At 37.0% G+C, this 22241-nt stretch overlaps 2 protein-coding genes across 2 annotated transcripts; both read right to left on the bottom strand.

Annotated features, from left to right (window-relative positions):
* Nucleotides 1-2177: 2177 nt before the first annotated feature.
* On the bottom strand, nucleotides 2178-3475 carry LOC126794659 (uncharacterized protein At5g64816-like). The gene is made up of 2 exons (XM_050521422.1): nucleotides 3204-3475; nucleotides 2178-2768 (listed from the first exon to the last, which is right to left on the bottom strand). Exon 2 carries the CDS (start codon nucleotides 2717-2719, stop codon nucleotides 2342-2344), a length of 378 nt encoding a protein of 125 aa, XP_050377379.1. The 5' UTR covers nucleotides 2720-2768; nucleotides 3204-3475; the 3' UTR covers nucleotides 2178-2341.
* A 12408-nt stretch (nucleotides 3476-15883) lies between these two features.
* On the bottom strand, nucleotides 15884-18076 carry LOC126795064 (myb family transcription factor PHL11). Its single transcript, XM_050521884.1, has 6 exons — nucleotides 17857-18076; nucleotides 17271-17347; nucleotides 17067-17130; nucleotides 16733-16811; nucleotides 16550-16619; nucleotides 15884-16323 (listed from the first exon to the last, which is right to left on the bottom strand). Exons 1-6 carry the CDS (start codon nucleotides 18008-18010, stop codon nucleotides 15907-15909), a joined length of 861 nt encoding a protein of 286 aa, XP_050377841.1. The 5' UTR covers nucleotides 18011-18076; the 3' UTR covers nucleotides 15884-15906.
* Nucleotides 18077-22241: the final 4165 nt, after the last annotated feature.

The following is a 22241-nucleotide window of genomic DNA, read 5'->3' as shown; positions in this document are numbered from 1 at the left end:
GCTTCATTCTGGATATGGACTGTATATATTTGACCGAAAAATGTGTCAAAATTGGAACTTCACTCTTTAATTTCAGAGTGAAGCTTCATTCTGGATAGGGACTACTATTGTCAAATTGGATGAAACTTTGTAGAGATGATCTTGAATATCATACATAAATATTGAATCGTTTATGGTGAAAAACTTTGACCGAAACGTGTGCCAAAATTAGAATTTCACTCTTGATAGAGACTAAATATATATATATATATATATATATATATATAGATTTTCTATCCAGAGTGAAGCTTCACTCTGAAATTACAGAGTGAAGTTCCAATTTTAGCACACTTTCGGTCAAATGTTTTCACTATAAGCGATTCAATATTTAGGTACGTAGAGAAAAACATAAACATTGGCAAAAGAAACAATGACAAGGCCAAACTAAAGTTTATCTATATTCGTGCTTATACAGGAGAAAAACACCTACATGCAGCTTCTTTCGAAAATCTGTGGGTGAAATCCTCGACTCTTCAACATCCTTTTTGAGCTTCATCATATCGTCAGTTGGAAGTAGAGGACTGTTCGGAATTGCATAAACACATCTATGCATGCTCTTTAACAACCGCACAACAACTCTGATAAGAACTTCCCACTTTAACCTACATCACAACAATGACTCAACTATGACATAAGCTGGATGATTAATAACTCTTTCAGAAATGAAATGTACAACATAACTGTTAAGATTCATTCATATTAGGTCCATAGAACTCTTCATGAGCATCAAGCATGTAAAAGGGCAGTGACCCATCCGATTCCAGATCAAAATCCGAACTCTCTTCACTAATTGAGTCACTGTTAACCTCCACATTGTCGCCGCCTCCTCCACTAGTCATCGGGGCCTTCCATCCTGCTGTAGCACTCAATGCCGGATCCTCAGCTTCCTTAATCTTTGCATTCAAAGTAAAAACCTCTCCCTTCTTCACCACCTCAACAGAATCCTCACTCTTCTCCTCCTCAGGCACCACAACATTCTCCGAAAAATCATCCAATTGCTCAACTTGCGGCGGACAATCTCCGAAATCCAACTCCTTGCCCTCGTAAATCTTCAGTCATTTCTACATTATGCCGATTCAAGCCTCATTGAAAAATTTACACCACTATTGGTCACTCTCTCTCTCTTCACACCGATTTTCGGAACGAAACTCTTCGCCGCCTCTCCCTATCAGCCTCATCCGGCGCAAACTCAGCAGTCACCTCATCCACAATGCTATCACAGGACAATCCTTTACCCTATTTAGCTGAAGAACTGCACTTCTCCTCTTCTGGTTCATCATCGTCTCGCTTCAGATACCAAAAACAATTGCAGAAGAAGCACAACAGAATGAGGAAGAGCAAACGTATTTTACGAGGACACTGTCTGTGCTGCAAGACACAGTCTCCATGCTGCAAAAGTCTCATCAAGCTGCCTGGGATAAGATGAAAACCACCATATCAGATATGCAAATGCAGTTTATATACGCCTCCATCTTTAGAGTAAGTATGATTATTGATGGAGTAGACTAATTGTTTCATTAGATAGATAAACCAATTTTGCAAAAGTACATGACAATTGTGTCCAAAAGAATCGTTTTATCTTAGTACTCCATAGAGTGTGGGATGCAAAAGTGGGAACGTTTGACAACATTTAGCAATGGTTATTCCCTCTTTTGACACTACTTGAAAACTTCTGCAATTTGTTCCTTAGGAATCCCAGCTTTTGTTTGGTTTTTGAAATTAAGGATAAACTTTGCCGAGTTATAATGATTTTTCACAGCCAAACTTCCAAATTATTGAATCAGGTTCAGGGCAGAAGATGAAAGATGCAGCGCAGAAGAGTTTCAAAACAAGCAAACAGACAGTAGAGGAATCAGCTAAAACAGCCGCTGATCCTGTACACAAGACTGCGAAGAAGGTAATTGAAGCTTTAATCATTCTAGTGCTGAATTAGTAAGGGTAAGCTTTAGCATCATCAACATATCAAAAAGAAAAATAAAATAGGCTTCAGTAGAAAGAACCTTTGCATTGTAACTTCTCTTTGAAATGGATGATTTTGCTACTTACCAATAAGCAACCAATGATAATTGATGGGACGTTCTTCATCTGTCTATACTTTCACCAAAAAGACTAATTTTTAAGCACCAACCAAGTGCAACAAAGAAGCGTCACAGCAAAGCCAGACCATATAGGCAAATATCAAATTCATGCTTGTAAGCTTAACATTGATAACAAATTCATGCCCATATCAGAAATGGGAGTAGCTGACACTGACAATTCAACTTGTTATACACACCTCTCTAGCAAAACAAAATAGAATGTCCTACGAAGAACTGGAGGAAGAGAGTTTTAGACATTCACTCTGGCATCTCCGAAGACAGATGTCATTCCAGTTGGGTACTTGGTGTTGGTTCACGCAAACTGTGCGTGCGCATGCATCAGCGCATGCATCAAGCTCAGAGACACCACATACAGTAACACACGTATCAGGGATAGGATCCTTTGAGAACGCTCCTACCTTTTTTAGCATTCTCTTTGATGTGCATACCCTCTCACAGACAAAAATCTCATCAGAACTCTTCTCCCTTCCCCTAGCACTATTTAATCTCTGCTCTTCAGCGCGCCTCTTCTTGACCCGATATGCTTGTCCTGCAACCACTGCGGGGATAGCAGCTAACAGAGACCACCAAGCATCCACCATCGCCAATTGAAGGTCAGCCTCTTCTTCAGCAGTAATAAACACAACGAACCTGGATAGTCATTTAGTCATCACTACAATGTTACGACATGCATTACTTTATAGATTTCAATAGGTCATTGGGGCATATGAAATTGATCACATCATAAAAGTCAGGAAACTAGTATTACAGACTCACAGAAGGGCATAAATCTCAACAAAACTTTAAAACTACATGAACTCTGATGAGGAAAACCTGTGAACTGTATTCATTACCAGTCTAATACAGTGCGTATCAAGTGTACTTAACAAACACCAAATATAACCCTAATTTCAAACAAAAAGCTCTCTGTACTTAACAATAACCACAACAAGAAAAGGCACCACTAAGCAGGACTAAGATGATGACTAAACCTCAGAGACCCCAAAAGCTTAAACCTCAATATGGTCAATGGTGTATATACTTGCTACATACAAGCAGTTGTGTAAAGGGTGGAAACTTAAATACCTGTACAGAGATGATGCTTTGCAAAGTAGAGAGTCAATCTCTGCCCAAGTCTATGATCCTTAAACAGCCACCAATTGGACTTGATAAACACCCAATCTTCTAGGTTCTGCTATCCATCGTTTCCAAGGTTCGAGTTTTCGGGGTTTTGATCAGAAAGGACAGCTAAGTCGTTTGGTGGTGGCGATTTGGAGAGATGGTGGTCAAAGCTGGCTTCAACGGCACCGGCAGAGTGAAGAAGAATGGTGGAGACGGGGAGAGCAGAGGGAAGGCCGAGAGGGAGAAGAGGAAGAATAAGGGATTAGGGTTCTCCCCTTTTAAATTTATACCCTGTAGACAAAGACTATAATGCCCTCGCCATTAAAATCAGTATAGCCTTTTAATTTCTATAGATTTTGGGCAAACTCGTCCAAACTTATTTTCTCGACTATTATCTTCGCTCTATAACTTCTCGATACTAAAATCTCCGAACGAATTTACTTCTTTCGATTTACTTCATCGAACTCTAAATTGACAAGAAACCAAATTTTAATATTAACGGTTTAAGTTCCATTTTTAAGTTGTAACTTGTTCTTTGACGATTTCATTTAAACAAAGCTCATAAACCTTGAATTCAATTTCGACTCCAACGTTCTTTAACCTTCTTTAATAAGGTACTTGGAGATATATACAGGGACTCGCATTGACTCGTGCAAGGTTCATTTCCAACACCAAATATTCTCTAACCTTCATTGATTAGGCACTTAAAAATACATACTAGGAGCATTTTCATACATTTTTAATTAATTTAATAAAATTTTAGATTCAATTCCAAACGACATATAAATTTTGTCAAATCTAGTTAACTTTAAAGCTATCTAAGGTGGGTGTTTTTAAAGGGAGATCAAGTGAAACTTCCATAGTATTCCTCCATAAGTTTGGAAAATGAATCTTATATATCAAACGACATTTATATATCAAACGACATATAAATGTTGTCTGATTTAAAACAATGAGGTGAGATATTAGACGACATATGAATGTCGTCTTATCAAGTCAAGTATATAGGCAACTTAGGCAAAATTGGGGAGGGAGATATAATAAATTTCAGCAATGCATCCGTCTAAAGCTTAGGCAATGAAGTTTAAATATCAGATGACATATATATGCATTCTAAATGTCACCGACATTTTCAGTCAACTATGGGGCGTTTCATACACTATTTATATGTCGTCTGACTAACACTACTTATTCAGTCAACTAAGGATGTTTGAGAGGGAGTTGAAGAAGTCAAATTTGAATATCCCTCCAAATTAAGCTCCAAGCACATGCGACATAAATATGTCGTCCGATTGTTGCTTCAATTTCTAGTCAACTTTTGGATCCCTCCATAATATTTAAGAGTAAAACTCGCACGATCGGCTGAATATTGCACCATTTTTCATCCTAAAGTACTTTGAGTTTATGACCATATTCAAAAGACATATACATAAAAATTTGTTACTTCAACCCCCCGAACAACACTTAACTCAACTTATGTCGCTTTGATATGTGTCGCCTGAAGGCATAGTTGGCCTAGTGCCAATTTCCAATCTTCTCCTCTACATACTTGGATTTCTCTCGAAATATAATACTAACAATAATACTAATAATGAATCTTGGTTAACAATCAACAATTCTGCATACACAAGAAAAAAAAACCCTAAAGACTTGAACTTTACACATAACTATAGCAGACGTGTGTGAATCATGTTCTAGGGTTTAGGGAATTTGGGATTATGAATAGCATACCTGGAAATCACAAGGCGATTCGTGAGCTTCACTCGCCAAAAGGGTTTAGTGGATTTCAAAACTTGAGAAAAGAGAGATTAAGACTAAGACTGTGAGGGAGTAGTGAGTTTAATAATAGAGAATGAAGGTGGGCCAGGTTGGCTGAGGTTTCAACACCCGGTTGATTTAGTTCACCAATTCTTTGGCCGCTCGTTCTTTTCTTTTCTTCTTCTTCTTTTGAGTTCGGGAGCTTCTATTCATACTTCTAAAAAAACACTTAGAATGGACTCTAAAATGCATTTTTTTAACTAAAATGATATTTAGACCCCCAATAAAATTCCCAAAATATCCATAGCCCAAAACTATTAAAATATTTTTTTTCAGAAAATTCTAAACAAAATTGGTAATTATTTCTTCTTCAATATTTTGAAAATAGAATAATCATATTTTTCATCTAATTCGTTCAAACATATATTGATAATTTGCTTCGTCGAGATTGTGAATCTTGTTTGTTCATAAAACACATACTCAAAATATAATTATTCTCAAGTTTTTGGCACTCATAGTTGATTATAACACATGCATTCAAACGAGCAGAAACTTGGAAATAAACCAACATAAAAAGAAAAAATTAATTTAAAAAATGCAAATCGCATTGCATTGCATTATTTTTCAAAATGTACATAAAATTTAGTCAATGATCGATTGTAATGATTATGTGTTTATGGTTCATGGACAACAATAAGATGAGATTTTTTTGTTTTATGTGTGGTGAGATTTATTTGGTAAGGTGGATTTTCTTTATGGTAAGGTGAGATTCTTTCGGTGAGACTGATTCTATCTAGTAAGGTGAGACTTTTTCAGTAAGATAGTTTTCTGGTAAATTGACATGCATTGAAAAAGTCAATACCTAATTGAAAAAAAAGAGAGATTTAAATACCATTTTACGAGGTATAAATAGAAGCTCCCTTACTTAAAACTTAAGAATGTTTCAAGTCTTTCGTGTGCAAGACCATAAATATAATCTTGCATCAATTTTGTTTTTGGTGAATTATTTCAAAGTGGGAATATAAGTACTTTTCAAATAAATAATTCTTACTCCAAATACAAAACCTACGTTAAATAGGATAATCATGCCCCGAACTTACCAAACCGAAATTTCGGCTCAGTTCTTCGGTCGTATTCGGCTTGGTATACAGTACCAATCAAAGATATAGGTATACGCAAAATATATGTATGAGATAAGGTTCGAACCCCTAGCCTTTTACTAACAAACTTCTCTCCTGACCACGGGAGAAGCTCGAGCTCTTGCTATATATTATACAAGATACACTATATTTAAACAACTTTTTTTTTCTGATTGATTTAAAACAAAAATCACAAACAAGGTTCCTCTTTCTATTCATTTCAATATCCCCTCTATTCCTTTACTCCATGTAAGAGGGTGTTTTTGATCTAGCTTGTACGCCAGTGAAATTATCTTAGTCAAGCATATGATCTCATCTCGTTTATCTGAGTAAGCAAGAACTAGGCCCAGTAAACCCCGAAGGATGGAGATCTAAGGGAGTTTACTATTGTGTCCATCCTAGCAGTGATTTTCAGATTCACAACAGTGAATTTTAGACAAAAAAAGGCTTATGCAAGGTTGTGGTGAGGGAGCTGAATACATGGAAATTCAATTAGAGAGGAATGCATAGCGTGGGATGGTGTTTTAGCTAAGGTAAGTGAAGGCTGGAGAAAGGCTTGGTATATAGAAATTGGTTTCTCTAGTTTGGTTGATTAACAGATTGCTTGTTTGTTCCTTTTCTCCCCTCTTTTACAACAACTATCACCCTCATATTTATAGTGGTGCAATTTATCTTTACTAGTGGTAAAAATTAGTATTATATTGGTTTAAGGGGTGGATTTGGACTTGTTTTGCATGTGATATTATTCTTTCTCATCATCCCATATTAGAACTCAACCTAAGAAGCTTGAACCTTGGCCCCAAGTCCAAGATTATTTATGGGCCTTCATTCTAATAATGGGTCTTCTATGATTTGTAACATTCCACACCACAACCCTCGTATAAGCCTCAAATGTAGCTTGGGTCTACGTGATTGTGCGTTGGGTTTGGGCATGAGTTGGCTTGATATTGGGCTTCACATGATTTTATGACCGTTGACCCGGGGTTTTTGCTTGTTGGGCCTTGGCTTTGGGCTTGTGAAAAAAGAGATATCAACACTCCCTTGGGAAGAAATTCCTGATCTTAACCCTAAATCTCATAATCTAAACCCTAGTTGTTTAAGAATATCATATTCCACCCTCTTTTGATCTAATCTATCCTAAAAAAAACCCCAATATATCATCGCCAATATCACAAGTCTCCAATGGAGGAGGAAGAATAGTAGTCTGCAAATAACAAGCTATTTGATTTTGGAAAGAAAATGCCCACTCGATTCTTCAATTCTTTCTTTCTATTCTGAGATTTTTCATCTTTTTCTCCAATTCATCCCTAAATCTGCAACCCATCAAATTTGTATGCAATTTCCAATTGTCGACCAAAATTGAACCGATTGTTCAGATTAGCTGCAGTTTCAGAAGTTGATTGGTTCGGCTTCAATCAAGGAAAATATGTCACAGTTGGCTTGGTAATCCAATTATATAATGGAGAAAATTGGAAAATGGGTTTAAGCTTTGGGGCCTGAGGTTTGGTCATCATCTTAGTCTTACTTAGTGTTAGCCTTTTAGGTTAATTTAGTAGCACATTTTCTTGTTGTGGTTATTGTTAAGTGGTGTGATTAAGTTATAGAGAGATTGTTGTTTGAAATTAGGGTTAGATTTCACCTAAATTATTGATCTAATTATGCCTCATACAAGTTTCTTCCTAGGTTATAAGTTTTTTTTTTCCGAAAGTTTTTCCTCATATGAGTTTGATTAGGTGAAAGGTGATAATTAGCATATTCATGAAATGGTCATAGAACTCAAACATAGATGCATAGAAAGAGCCTACGATATTAGTCTGAAGGCCTTGATCTAGCAACCATAATACACTCCTGGGAATCCTGGGGAAAACCTTTTTCCATATAAAACCTCAAAAGAGAAAGACCAATACATACAAATTCATCTAGACAAGCACCAATTCATGATCTAGTGCTCCTAAATCATTCACACAACTTCACCTAAAACTTTTCACAAAATGTCACCTAAAAAAGATTTGTATGCTGCAGATCATCGTAACAGAATAATCATACCACATCTAAACCTAATTTCAAACAACAAGCTCTATGTAACTTAATCACACCACTTAACAATAACCACAACAAGAAAATACACTTCTAAATTAATCTAATAGGCTAACACTTAGCATGACTAAGATGATGACTAAACCTCAGAGCCCCAAAGCTTAAACCCAAATTTCAATTTTCTCTATTACATACTTGGATTTCTCTCGAAATATAATACTAACAATAATACTAATATTTAATATTGATTAATAATCACCAGAGATTTCAATAATTCTAAATGCACAAGAAAATTGAAACCATAAAGACTTGAACTTTACAAAGAACTAGAGTAGACGTGTGTGTCAATCATGTTCTAGGGTTTAGGGAATTTGGAATTTTGAATAGCATACCTGAAAATCACAAGGCGATTCATGAGCTTCACTCACCAAAAGGGTTTAGTGGATTTCAAAACTTGAGAATAGAGAGATTGAGACTGAGGGAGTAGTGAGTTTAGTAATAGAGAATGAAGGTGGGCCGGGTCGGCTGAGATTTCAACACCCGATTGATTTAATCCACCAACTCTTTGGCCGCTCGTTCTTTTAGTTTTCTTTGTTTCTTCTTTTTGAGTTTGGTAGAACATAGTTCAACTTCCAAAATAAATAAATCTTCAACGTGTTTTCTTTGTTTTGATAAACTTTGCTTTACTGCTCCTATCTATTTACTTTCAGGTCATCGGGTTTTAGATACTTATGAACCATTAATTAGTTTTATTTATTTTCATCTATGAAATTGTTATCGGCACATTGACAGTGGCAAGAGTAGCATTGGAAGAAATGGATGCCGATTAATTGAAGCTGGAGGGTGTTTGAGGGAACAAAGTTCAACTCAGGCCCGGACTTGAGAATAGGCTTAAGAGGCAACCGCCTCAGGCACCAATGGTCTTAAGGGTACCATGACAACACAATATCAATGGGGAGTGTGACTTTATTACCATAAGCATGACTATTTTTGTTTTAACCTTCATGTCTTGATTTGGAGTTTGTGATTATACCATTTCAACTTTTAATTAGGTCTACTAAAGCTGCTTGAATCAAAACAAATTAAATATAGTTAAAATCTAAGGAGATATATATTTATATATATACTCTCATCAATTTCGTATTACAAGATTGCTACAAGTCTTAGGTACGCACTAGTGTGTTCAATTTGCATGCATTGTACTATATATCTATATACAAGAGATATTTTTTATAAGAGAAGTTTAAACGTTTGGAATATGTCATATGCATATGATATTCAATACATATATGTTATTCAGTATAAAATAGAGTTAGATTTCAAAAACTCGTCTCAGGTCTTAAAATATCATGTCCGGCCCTGGTTCAACTTCCAAAATAAACAAAACTTCGGTGTGTCTCTATGTTCTGATGAAGTTGGCCATCCAATTTTAGATACTCATCAACCATTTTATTGTTTTTATGTACTTTCATCTATGAAATTGTTATCACCACATTGAAAATGTCATCCTGCATGTTATATTTGTGATTTACTAGTTTTATCAGTTGATGAACTAAAACTATACCACAATTTTCGTGCTAGAAGGTGAAACTACCCTTGATTGACTGAGAGAAGTATCACCTTAATGTTTACTTGAGACGTAAATCTGACTGTTTTTGCAGTCTATGGAAGAAAATTGTTAGCGTGAGTCATGGTATAGTATTAAGAATATGAATATTATAACTTAATACTTACCAATTATAGAGTAGAGACGTAGATCAATTGTATTCTTGTAGTCTTCTATATATAGCCTCCATTGTGAGAAGAATAATATATCTGAAATTCATCCTATTATATTTAACTTGGCATCAAAGCAGGCAAAGATCCAAGGGACTTTGCTTTCAGCCTTTTTTGTCTTTTTCATATTGTTTTCCGGCTCGTGGAACTGCTGCAGGCGGTTTAATATTGGGTTGTTAGGGTACACCACTGTCGACATCAGCATCTTTCGGCGATCCCGCTCCCGCGTCTTCTTCGGTCTGTTCCGGCATCATCTATATCGTCAGTGCTGCTTCTCTCCGACTGGCTCTGCTTCCCGATTGTCATCGGCGCTGCTTTCCTCCGACCCGATATGCTTCCCTCCGACCGAATCTGCTTCCATGACGTTCTTCTCTTCGACTGGTCTCGTTCACAGATCTATCTCTTCTCTTCGTCTCTATTGTGCTCTCTAGATCAGTCCGACCCGCAAGTCTGTCAGACCTATTCCAGACTTGGTCAGACCCGGCTCTAGTGTTTTTTTGTTTTTCCATCAGTGCAAGTTTACCGACAGTGAAAGTACACCTGAGGCAGGTTATATCAGTTTTTTGTTTCCACTGCATAATTCATGATGTGTTATTTGATTTACAATGGGTTCTGGAAAAGATGAAGAAAGTTCTCAGGTCAATGATGTTCAGAAGTTTGAAGTATATATCAAAAATTTTGAAAGTAGTTCATTTGTGGGAGCCAAACTCAATGGAACTAATTTTCGTAAATGGAAGAGAATTATGGCAGCTCATCTCCGAGGAATGCACAAGATTGGACATGTAACTGGGGTAATTAACGCACCCAGTGAAGATGATGTTTACGCCTACACTAGGTGTGAAGATGATGATAGCCTTGTAATGTCTGTATTGTACAAAGCCATGAATGAGGATATAGTTGACCTAGTGGAGGCATGTGATACTGCGCAGGCAATATGGAGGACTTTGGAAAATCTATATACTAATGAATCTGATTTCACACAGGTTCATGAGTTAATGTGCACAGCTTCAGCAATGCAACATAATGGGCAACCAGTGATGCAATATTTCACCAAGCTGAAGAATATATGGGCTAAGATTGATATGAAATGTCCTTGCAATATCACGAATCAAGAGGATATTGTTTGGTATCAAAAGGAAAAAGAGCTTGAGCGAGTTCACCATTTCCTGAGAGGTCTTGATGAAAAACATAACAGTGTGAAGGGAGGGTTGCTTAAAATGACCGAACCCCCTAGCCTAAACACAACTTTCACATAAATCCGTAAGGATGAGTCTCAGCAGGAAAGTCTTCATTAGACACAAGTTGAAGTTTCTAGCCTTACTGTTCAGGCAAGATCTCCAGGACCACTCCTTCAACAAAAAAATTTAGTTCCACTTCATAAACAATGACCACCATCAGGCTTTGGGAATCAGCCCCATCCTCCTTGCTTTTATTGTCATGATATTGACCATATTCGTGAGACTTGTTAGAAGTTTTATCCACATCTTAGGCCTAAGAAGCCTGTTTATCGTCTTAAGGCGAAGGCAGCTCTTTAGTTGGTCCCAGAGCCAGATATCTATGGTGTGGTGGGACAAGATCATCATACGGGTGAAGGAGCCACATCCACAACTTCAATAGATGGTCGTGGTAAGATTGGTATGTCTTTAAATATTTCTAGCTTTGTTGGTTCTGATACATGGATTATTGATTCTTGTGCTTCAAATCATATGACTTATGACAAATATTATTTTACTATATTGTCCTCTCCACTTGTACCCTATGTTACTAATGCTAATTGTGAGGTTTTCCATGTGTTAGTAAAAGGGCCAGTTCGTAATATTCCTATAATAGAACTACATAATGTGCTATGTGTTATATGTCTCTGCTTTATCTCATCATTTGATATATGTCCCACAATTGAGTACTGACCCTAAGTGCTCAGTGACCTTTTTTCCTATGTATGTGATATTTCAAGATTTTCTCACCAAGAAGTTAATTGGTTAGGGTATTTTAGGGGCAGGTTGTTTCATCTGGATCAGACGTACGCAGGGGAAAAACCAAGAGCACAGTCCCGGACCGCTTTAATCTCCACTTCTGACAAGCTAATTAAAGTTTGGTTATGAAATCGTCGCTTAGGGCATCCATCTTTTAGTATTATGAAAAAATCTATGCCTACTTTGTTTATTGGTGTAGATGAATCAGTTTTACGTTGTGAGCCATGTGTTTTGGGTAAGAGTCATCATACTACTTATTCCCCTAGTATTTCTAATAACAATTTTGTTCCTTTTGAATTAATTAATTCTGATGTTTGGGGACTTTCGAAACCAAAGATGAGGTATTTCTATGTATCATTTATTGATGATTGCACATGTCTTTTATGGATTTTTTTTCTTAAAACCAAAGATGAGGTTTTTTCAGCTTTTCAAGCTTTCTATACCAATGTCCAAACACAATATAATGTCACAATTAAGGTTTTTCATTCTGATAATGGGGGGGGAGTATGTAAACCGTGTCTTTTAGGAGTTCTAGAACACATGGAATTGTTCATCAAACAACGTGTCCTAACACACCTAAGCAAAATGGGGTATCCGAAAGGAAAAATCGTCATTTACTTGATATGACTCGTTGTCTTCTCTTTAGTGTCCGTATGCATAAATATCTTTGGGGTGATGCTGTCTAGTTTCTGCTCACCTCATTAATTGTCTTCCATCTAGTGTCCTCTAAGGAAAAGTTTCATATTAGGTACTTGCATCTTATGTCTTCTTACCCTCATTTCATAATCGTTCTGTTCGTGTTTTTTATTGTGTTGCTTTTGTCCATATTCCAAAAAATCATCGGTCAAAGTTGGATGTCTGAGCAATTAAATGTGTGTTTGTTGGTTATGGAGGACATCAGAAAAGGGTACATGTGCTATTATCCGCCTACTAGGAAGTAGTATGTCACCATTGATGTTACTTTCTTTGAGGACATAAGCTATTTTACCTCTTCTGATACTACTCTTTAGGTAGAGCATTCATATTTTGAAGAGTTGTATCATAGAGAGGGGGAGACAGGTCAGTCAGGAGACATGGTGACAGGTTCAGTTGAGATCACTGGTGTAGGCCAAATAGGAGATATGGTGACATGTTCAGTTGAGATCACTGATGCATAAGCTACACAAGCACTACCATGTGGTTCAGGTGTAGTTGCTCGAGAGATTCAGGTACCAGAAGTTGACCTCACAATCGCCCCTCATGCCTTCTCTACTGTTGTTTATACCCCTGACCCATGTCTCCCTAGTACGAAAGATCACTCGTCTGTGGTTAGTCATTCTATTGGGATTAATACTAGTAGGGCTAATAGTGGATAATATGTATTGCCAAATAGGTCTACCCGGGATCAGCCAGAAAAAAAGTACGAACCTACCCTTTAGGCTAAAGCTAAGTATCTTGTAGCAAATTTTATGTCCACAAAAAGATTGTCTAAGTCATATGAATCATTTGTGAATCAGATATATGCTGTATCAGTACCTAACAAAGTGTAGGATGTATTGGGAGATCCAAAATGGAGGAGAGCAATTGAGGAAGAGATGCAAGCGTTATAAAAGAACAATACTAGGGAGCTTGTATCTCCCCCACATGATAATAAGGTTGTGGGATGTTAGGTGTTTATAGTGAAGCATAATTCAAATTAGTTAGTGAGCCGGTGTAAAGTACGCTTAGTAGCAAAGGGATTCACCTAGACATATGACATAGACTATGATGAGACATTTACACCTGTTGCAAAGATGAACACTATTCATATATTGCTTTCTTTTGCTGTTAGCTTAAACTGGCAACTCAGACAGTTTGATGTCAAGAATGCATTCCTTAATGTATAATTTACAGAGGAAGTATATATGGATCTTCTGTCTAGATATATAGCTGCTTCTCCAGATAACTTTGTATGCAGATTGAGAAAGTCTTTGTATGATCTCAAACGATCACCTCATGCTTGGTTTGGAAGATTTTAACAGTTTATGAGGAAAATTGGATACAAACAGAGTAATTCAGACCACACGTTGTTTCTCAGACATCAACAAGGGAAGGTAACAGTCCTAATTATATATGTTGATGATATGACAGTTACTGGTAATGATACCATTGAGATGGATAGATTACAGAAGTAGCTAGCCACAAAGTTTGAAATAAAGGACATAGGTACACTCAAGTACTTTTTGGGCATTGAGGTAGCCATGTGAGTGAGGGTATTATCTGTGTCAAAGGAAGTACATCTTTGATCTACTAACAAAGACTTGTATGTTGGATTGTACTCCAATTGATACACCTATTGAGCAGAACCATCGATTAGTAGAGTATTCAGATTAGGTACCTATTGAAAAAATTTGTTACCAGAAGCTAGTTGGACGCCTGATTTATTTGTCACATACAAGACCATATGTTGCATATGCAGTAAGTGTAGTGAATCAGTTCATGCATAATCCAAGTGTGGATCACATGGATACTGTTGTGAGGATTTTGAGGTACTTGAAGTCAGCTCCGGGAAGAGGAGTAATATTTTCTAATCACAACAATATCATTGAGGTTTGTGGCTTCACATATGCAGATTGGGCTGAAAAAAATTATAGATCTGAGGTCCACAGCATGGTACTTCACCTTTGTATGGGGTAATCTTGTTACGTGGAAGAGTAAGAACAAAAGGTGGTAGCTCGATCTAGTACTGAGGCAGATTATAGAGGTGTGGCTCATGGAGTGTGCGAGTTGTTGTGGCTTAAAAATTTACTACGAGATTTGAGTGTTAAGCTCAAGTGTGCTATGCAGTTGTACTGTGACAACAAGGCAGCTATTGACATTTCACATAATCTTGTGCAGCATAATCGTACGAAACATGTGGAGGTTGATCGTCACTTTATAAAGGAGAAGTTAGATGCTAAGATCATAAGTTTTCTTTTTGTTCCAACAGAAGAGCAACTTACAGATATACTCACAAAATGAGTGTCTAAGAATAACTTTTATGACTCACTTAACAAGTTGAGTATAGTTGATGTGTATGTGTCAACTTGATGGTGAGTGTTAGCGTGAGTCATGATATAATATTATGAATGTGAATATTATAACTTAATACTTACCAATTATAGAGCAGAGACGTAAGTCAATTGCACTCTTATAGTCTTCTATATATAGCTTTCATTGTGAGAATAATAATATATCTGAAATTCATCCTATTATATTTAACTAAAATATGACAGTCCAATGTTTCTGCATATCTCTGCTGTGGTGGGGAAATGTTATGACAAGGCTAATACACCATAATTTTGATTGGTAATTCTGTATGCATTGCATCAAGTAGAAGAGTATTAGATAACTTTCAGGAGGTACGATGGCCGCTTGAGGCCCTTGAATGGTGACTCAGCCGGTCATGCAGGAGGTCAGTAACGCAAGGGAAGATGGGTACTATACGAACTTCAAAATCCCAAAGATCTGGAGTGGTGAGAACTAAATCAAAGAATAAATATGAAGAGGTCAACTAAGTTTCGAACGCCAAGGCATGAGATCAAACCAAAGTAAACTATCATTCAAACTAACCGATGACTTCGGCTTTCCTATGGCATAATGTGTTTGTACTCCACAGTCCTCAGGGATGGCTTTGGAACAACTCGTTGAATTATTGTATTATTTGTACATGTTGGCCACGACAGAAAAGCTTTAGTCCAGCTTGAAAGAAGTGTGAGCATTTTAGTAGTACACTCAAAATGTGTCTGATCTCTTTGTAACAAAAAGGAGAATGTCTATATTAGCAGAATATGTGCTCTGATGTTGGTTAAGTGTACGCTATAAAACCTTTAAACCGGCTAGTAATCCCAGGTTAGAACCATAAGTACAACCACAATTGAGTGACAACAACCTCATCAGTTACTCCTTTCTTTTGTGTTAACAAAATATAAGCATCCTGTCTCCCAGATAGAATATAAGCAGCAACAAAGTGTTATACGCTTGCCATCAAAGTGTACTATCTTGTAACCGAAAGCATCTTGGTTCAAATTCGGTTCCATTCGTACCAACATATTCATAGCTACCCTTAGTATTTAAGTCAAAATGTATGGAACCCCTCTCAACCTTTAGCTTTGAATCTTCATTTTCTTGTCCAATATTCCCCTCTTCATAAATTTGGAAGTTTGCGCCATTGCTCTTCTTATAAGCTTCATTCATCTCTATCATGCTGACTCTTCTCTCTTCTTCACTCATATTCTCCATGAAATTTGATAGAGCCAAATTGAAGTCTGTCAATTGTGCTCTTGTGGCTTCTGCAGTAATTGGCCCCTTCATGTCAACGGAGAGACCTTTTTGAGCTTTCTCTAATATAGCTTGTAAGTACTTCCCTTGGGCTTCTATTCTCATTTGCAACTTCTTTTGAACCTGAAAAAATGTTGCAAAATTATATACGAGCACACGGAATGCAGTCAACCATTTTATTTTTATTCAACAACTATTATTAACAGTTCCAATTTAACACTCTGCATTAACATTCAATATGATCAAACGCACTCATGAAAGAGGACACGGTGATAAACTAGGACTGTTGAATTTTGATTATTAGTTATTGAACTGTTTGACCACGAATCCTAATGGAAAAACAACATACCTCAAGTTGCTCTTGCAATCTGTTCTGTACTTCAATCTGACACTTGATTGCCTCCGAAATTGGAATTGTTCTGTTTTCAACAAAATAGAGAATGCAGTTGGAGACCTATATTATATATATATATATAAATAAGAGCCAACGAGTAAGTAATTGTAGAGACAAGTACCAATTTCACATACGTACCCTTGTTCAGAGTTACCTCTCGAGGATTTGGTGGTAGAGAATGTTGAAAGATGGTTACTGAAATGTACGAATGAATCCCCTATATGTGTAAAAGGAAAAGGCTTAAAGTAAGAGTTCTGAGGCCAAAAGCATAGAGTAAAACACAGAAATTATACAAATGAAATACAACAGAAGAACAATAAGATAGATATGGGCACTTCATGACTTGTCATTATAAATGTTGATTTTGCCACTTTATAAATGCCAATAGAATCCTTCAATAGGGTTAATTTTTGTGAAATGAATTCCAAACTCTACGGAATTCAACCCATTTCAAGATTTATAAAGAGCGCACCATTGTTCTCTCTGCCTTGTTCTGAAGAATTTTGCTTCCGAGCCTGCTGTCCAAGTCTATACTTCTGCATAATGACCAGTTCAGCTATGCATTGCATTAATGCATCAAATCACCATAGTGATTGAAAGAAGCAAATACCGACTAGGTAGGGGAAATTAGAATCGAGAAAAGGAAACTAGGGGAAACTAGGGAGGGCATATATACCTGCAAATGGCTTTTCAAATGGTACAATGTCAATCCCTTCAAGCCCATTAGCCTCAACACAGACTTGGGAGTGGCCTCTGAAAACAGAAATGCACTTCAAAATTATATTAAGCGGATCAGAAAATCGAAAGGATCAAGATATAGCTGCCTATGCTTATAATTTGCTGGAGAATTCTTTCAAAATTGAGATTGCTATACTGAGGCAAATTACTACTTTCAGGAGAATTCTTTCAAAATTGAGATAAGCTAGAACACACATAATCTACAAACTTTCAAAGCTTTACAATTTAGGAAAAGGCATAAAGTAAATTGTTCCAAGTTCTAACCACTAATTAACGACCACAACTAGTGACCTTGTTATGTGATCAAATGAGCTCCATCCATCAGCTATACAATTTACTCGACGCTAAAACCGCGTCAAATTAAAATTAACAAAGAAATTTACCCTTCTTATGTTTTATATAGTCCGCATCAAAGGATTCATTTCCGATGAAACTACTTCGAATCCTTGAAAAATGTCGGTTCTATTGAGTAAAGAGGAACTAGAAAAAGAGCTAGGTGATCGTAATGAGGAAAGAGGGCATACTGTCAGGGCCACCGAGCTTGGTGACGGCGTCGACAAATCTGTCGTGTAGATCCGGCGTCCACCTCAGCCTCGGCTTGGGGTCTCTCGTCATCATCACCCCATTCTCGTACGGACAGCTCTCTTCGCCGCCGCCGTAGTTGTAGCTCATCTCCATATATCACGAACTCGATCCCAAGTTGCACCGTACTGCTTCAAAATATCTTCACAGGGAACCAGAGACCGCCGGAGAAGGATTTAGGGGAGAGAGAGCTAGAGAGAAAAAGACAGAAAGAGAGGGGTGAACAAGAAACAAGAAAGAATGCGTTGTTTTCAGCTCACTGTAGGGTTTATATATTAAAAGCAGAGAGAGAGAGAGAGCATGTTGTGAATAATTGGAGAGGAAAGGTCGGCGACGAATATGAAGAGAAAGGAGAAGCAACACGTGGGAAGGAGACAGCCAGCGTGGAAGATTCGAATGTCTTCTCCCTCTTCCTTCCTTCCTCCGTTGCTTTGTTCTCACTTCCACGAAGAGAGAGAGAGAGAAACGAGATCAGTAGTGTGAGTAATAATAGCAATGGAGAAAAATGGCGGGGGTCATTTCTTGGCTTTTTAGGGCATATCGGACATGTGCAGGAGACACGTTGCGCGACCGCCGCATGCGACGGGACTGCAGAATATTCCCACTGCCCGAGGAGGGTGGTGCGGTGGGGCCGCCGGGGGCATTTTGTCCGTGACTGTCTTCTAGTTCGGTGCATCAGAAGAGCTAGGGTTTATTAAATTCTCGTTAGATTAGGTTGACATTGTATTTGTTTAAGAATCTGATGCTGATCGTAGTTTGTGTGAATAATTATGAGGAGGGGGTTTGCCGGTGGATATTGAAGAGGCCAGGTGGGGTGTATTATTCCAACTAACCAAGGAAATTGATGCATCGACTAGCTAATTAGTTTAATGGAATCAAAATAATGAACAATGAAATAGTCTTACAATCAGATTGATGGTTAGTGTTAGTGTCATGAGTGACGCAACTCTAATTAAATACACCACATTACAATATATGAATAAACATTACAACCCTATAGACCTATATGGCTATATAGTATATCAACTTTAACTACTTTCTAATACAACCATATGAATAGTTAGAGATTCTGAATTGAAACTTTATCAATCATTTCACACAATATCATTTAAACTTATATAATCAGATTATATTAAGTAGTTACGTGAAAAGATTTAAAATATCACGTACCATGAAGAAACCTACATCTTGTCATCGAAATTAGAATGAGTTAAACACCTGCAAACGTAAGCATAAGATTGATAATCTTCAAAAAGAGTTGTCCACATATCTAGCTCAATCAAGAGAGCGAGCAACAACCTTCGATCTCCTTAAGAGCCGACTCTCATCAACCTGAAGTCGATCACTTAAATTTTCTTCTCAGCATTTAGATACTACAACAGGATTTTGAGGATGCATCATATTTTGTTAGAACAACCTAGCTAGAGGGTTAGGCACGAGTCCTCGATCTCTATAGGATGACCCCTTACTCTATACGCACCTTCACTTTTCTTTAGAGAGCCACCTTACTAATAATAATCTTATACATATCTCTACGTGACTACTTATAGTCTTATACATATGTAGGAGTATACGGGCAGGCCACGGTTTGTTCTTGAGGTTTCATCTCGGCTGATTCCAATTCTTGTTGCTGGTGCGCACATTGCAGCTCACACGTAAATGACGTAATTAAGCAACATTTAAGAGATCTCTTAGTAGGAAGTAGGAACATCACAGGAATTTTCACAGGACGTTGCAGAATGCAGATCCGGGTCATGAAAGAAGGGGCGTAGTTGATCAACGTGGAATCATCCTTTCTCTAACCTTCTCTTCAAATATTCGATATCGATCGATCCCCGTCTCTTTTATTTGTTTCTCCACTCTGAACATGCTCTGACACTGCAAATTTATGTCATTGGTGTCGATTTGTTGTTAAGCATAAGGTGATTATAACATTGCACTAGATAACTAGATATGCGTGGATACAGAGATAGACTAGTAGTCCATTCGAACTTACAGAGAAAGATCACTTGTAAATAGGACCGGTCCATCGTTTTATGAGGCCCTGTGCGACTTATGTATTGAGGCCTTCCTATTTTTAATAGACAAAAAAAATACTATACAAATTTTCCAACAAAATAGGTATTCTCATATTCTCTGTTTACAAAAAACATAAGTGTATTATCTATGTTTACATGACTTTAAGAGAAATCCAAGTTTTAGACCTAAAATCTAGCTACAACAAACAAAAATGCAAAAATATAAGCCATGGTGTTTATCTGATTGCCTTGATATTTAAGTTATAAAAGTCATTACAAAAAAAAACACTAACTAAAACCAGACTTTTACCAAGAAACATGATAATCTCATTAATGCAATACTACTACTTTTGGAACACTAATCTTCTAACACTCTTTAGATGCAAAGTCATCTATCAAACTCTCATAATCAATATTTTCTAAAAGTTCATGTTCAATTGAAATCAAAACCAAAGTATTTAATCTTTCTTGCGTCATGGTTGATCGCAAGTAAGATTTCAAGAATGATAGAGAAATCAGAACCACATATTCATAGAATTGAACTAGATGAAAAGACCAATAGAACATCTCTGAAACTAAAAAGTAAAAACTAACAAAAGAAAGAGATCTAATAAGTAACGATTTTAAATTACCTTTCGAATCCTTGATGTTGAATGGTTGATTACAATGGTTGAATTGATTTTGCTAGATTAGGTTTTTTTTCTTTTGTGGATATAAAATAACAGAAGAGTGGAATAGCATAAGAGGTGTTTATTTTTTGTAGAAAATATCTTTTGAGTGTTTTATAAGTTGAATTCGCGAGAAAAAATGGTTAAAAAAATTACAAGTGAAAAAATGTTAGTAAGGTAGTTCGAACCTAGCTCACCACATTTAAAAGACAAAAGCCTTGGCCATTTGAACCATTGACTAATTTTGTAACTAGTGGCTTTCTCCTAAGTATAAGTAAGATTAATAGTTTTTTTGAGGCCCTCCAGTGCTGTTGCACAATTGGCACAGCCTATGGACCGCCCCTGCTTGTAGATATATAAGGTGTACGTAGAACTACATGGAATTTGTGTATTAAGTTAAGTTGAATAGATCTAATTTACGTATACGTGCAAAATATAGAGATACATTACGGTATGAAAGACCCTAATCACCCACTATACCAAGTTTCTTAGAGGAAAAAGAAAGAGATCGAGATCTGGAATGAATGTGGTTATCTTTGGGGTTAATTTGGCTAATCTTGGGAAGCTCTCGATCAGGGGCTTCAGCTTGGAGGAGATGAAATTAAGCCAATACCATAGCTAAACAACCTACATACATATGATTAAACAAACCACGAACTTACATTTAGCATCAACATGCATGAGAGGGTAAACAATGTACGTTCAAAAGATTTTTCATGCTAATTCAAATAGTTTTTCATGCATTCTTAATGGTGCATGGTAATATTGTTGTCCTACCATGCACCATTAAGGCCAAGGGAGTCTGGTCTCCTAAATTCGAATGAAAAGAAGCCAAGAACATTCTGGTAGAAATCAACGGATTTCTCGACCGACCTGCAAACCAGTGAAATGGTGATCAATTGCAGAGGGTTTTCAATTCTTTCTTTGTTACTATTTGTATCCTTGATCTCTAGCACGTTGTAGCCAAAAACTTCTACAGAGGCTGAACTTGAAAAACCCAGCCATATATTTTTCAACCCATATGCAATGTATAGATATTCAGAAATGAAAAGGATAACTAATTGGCAAGAATTATCTAAGATAAAGGGATGGAGCTCTGAGTCCTATAATCTTGGATAATTATGTTAATTACACGTCGGTTCGGCGTTGATTCTTCTTCGTTTGTTTTGCTACAACCCTTCTTGGCTTTGTTTCTACTTTTTGGTTGAGTGGATTTAACTCCTTCGTTTATCTTTGTCCCTTGATCTCTATCATTCAAAATTTCGAATGATATTTCTGTAAATCACTTTCCTTCTTCAGCTAATACCTTTATCACCTTTAAAAGATAATGAAAATTAGTGAAGCCAAGCTAAGGATCAGAACGGTACATGCCCAACACAACTAGGTTCTAAGCATAACCACAAGTCCACAACTGTTAAACACTTGACTATTCCCCGTTGAGCAGGCAATTGTGATATGAAAATAACACACCATACAAGGTTTTTCTAACTAGGAAAGCGCAAAACGCTACAACAAATATCCTTCCCTACAGAATTAGAGATCTTGACCTCTTGGGGAAGGGTCCAGGATGGCCTCCACCCCCAACCAACCCCCACATGCCCGTCGGCCAGCGCCTAGAGAGCTCCGACCCAAAGTTTTTCA

The sequence above is a fragment of the Argentina anserina genome, chromosome 5 (assembly GCF_933775445.1).
Source record: "Argentina anserina chromosome 5, drPotAnse1.1, whole genome shotgun sequence".
Taxonomy (NCBI): Eukaryota; Viridiplantae; Streptophyta; class Magnoliopsida; order Rosales; family Rosaceae; genus Argentina; species Argentina anserina.
Note: the sequence above shows the minus strand (reverse complement) of the source record. Positions and strands in the feature narration are given on the sequence as shown.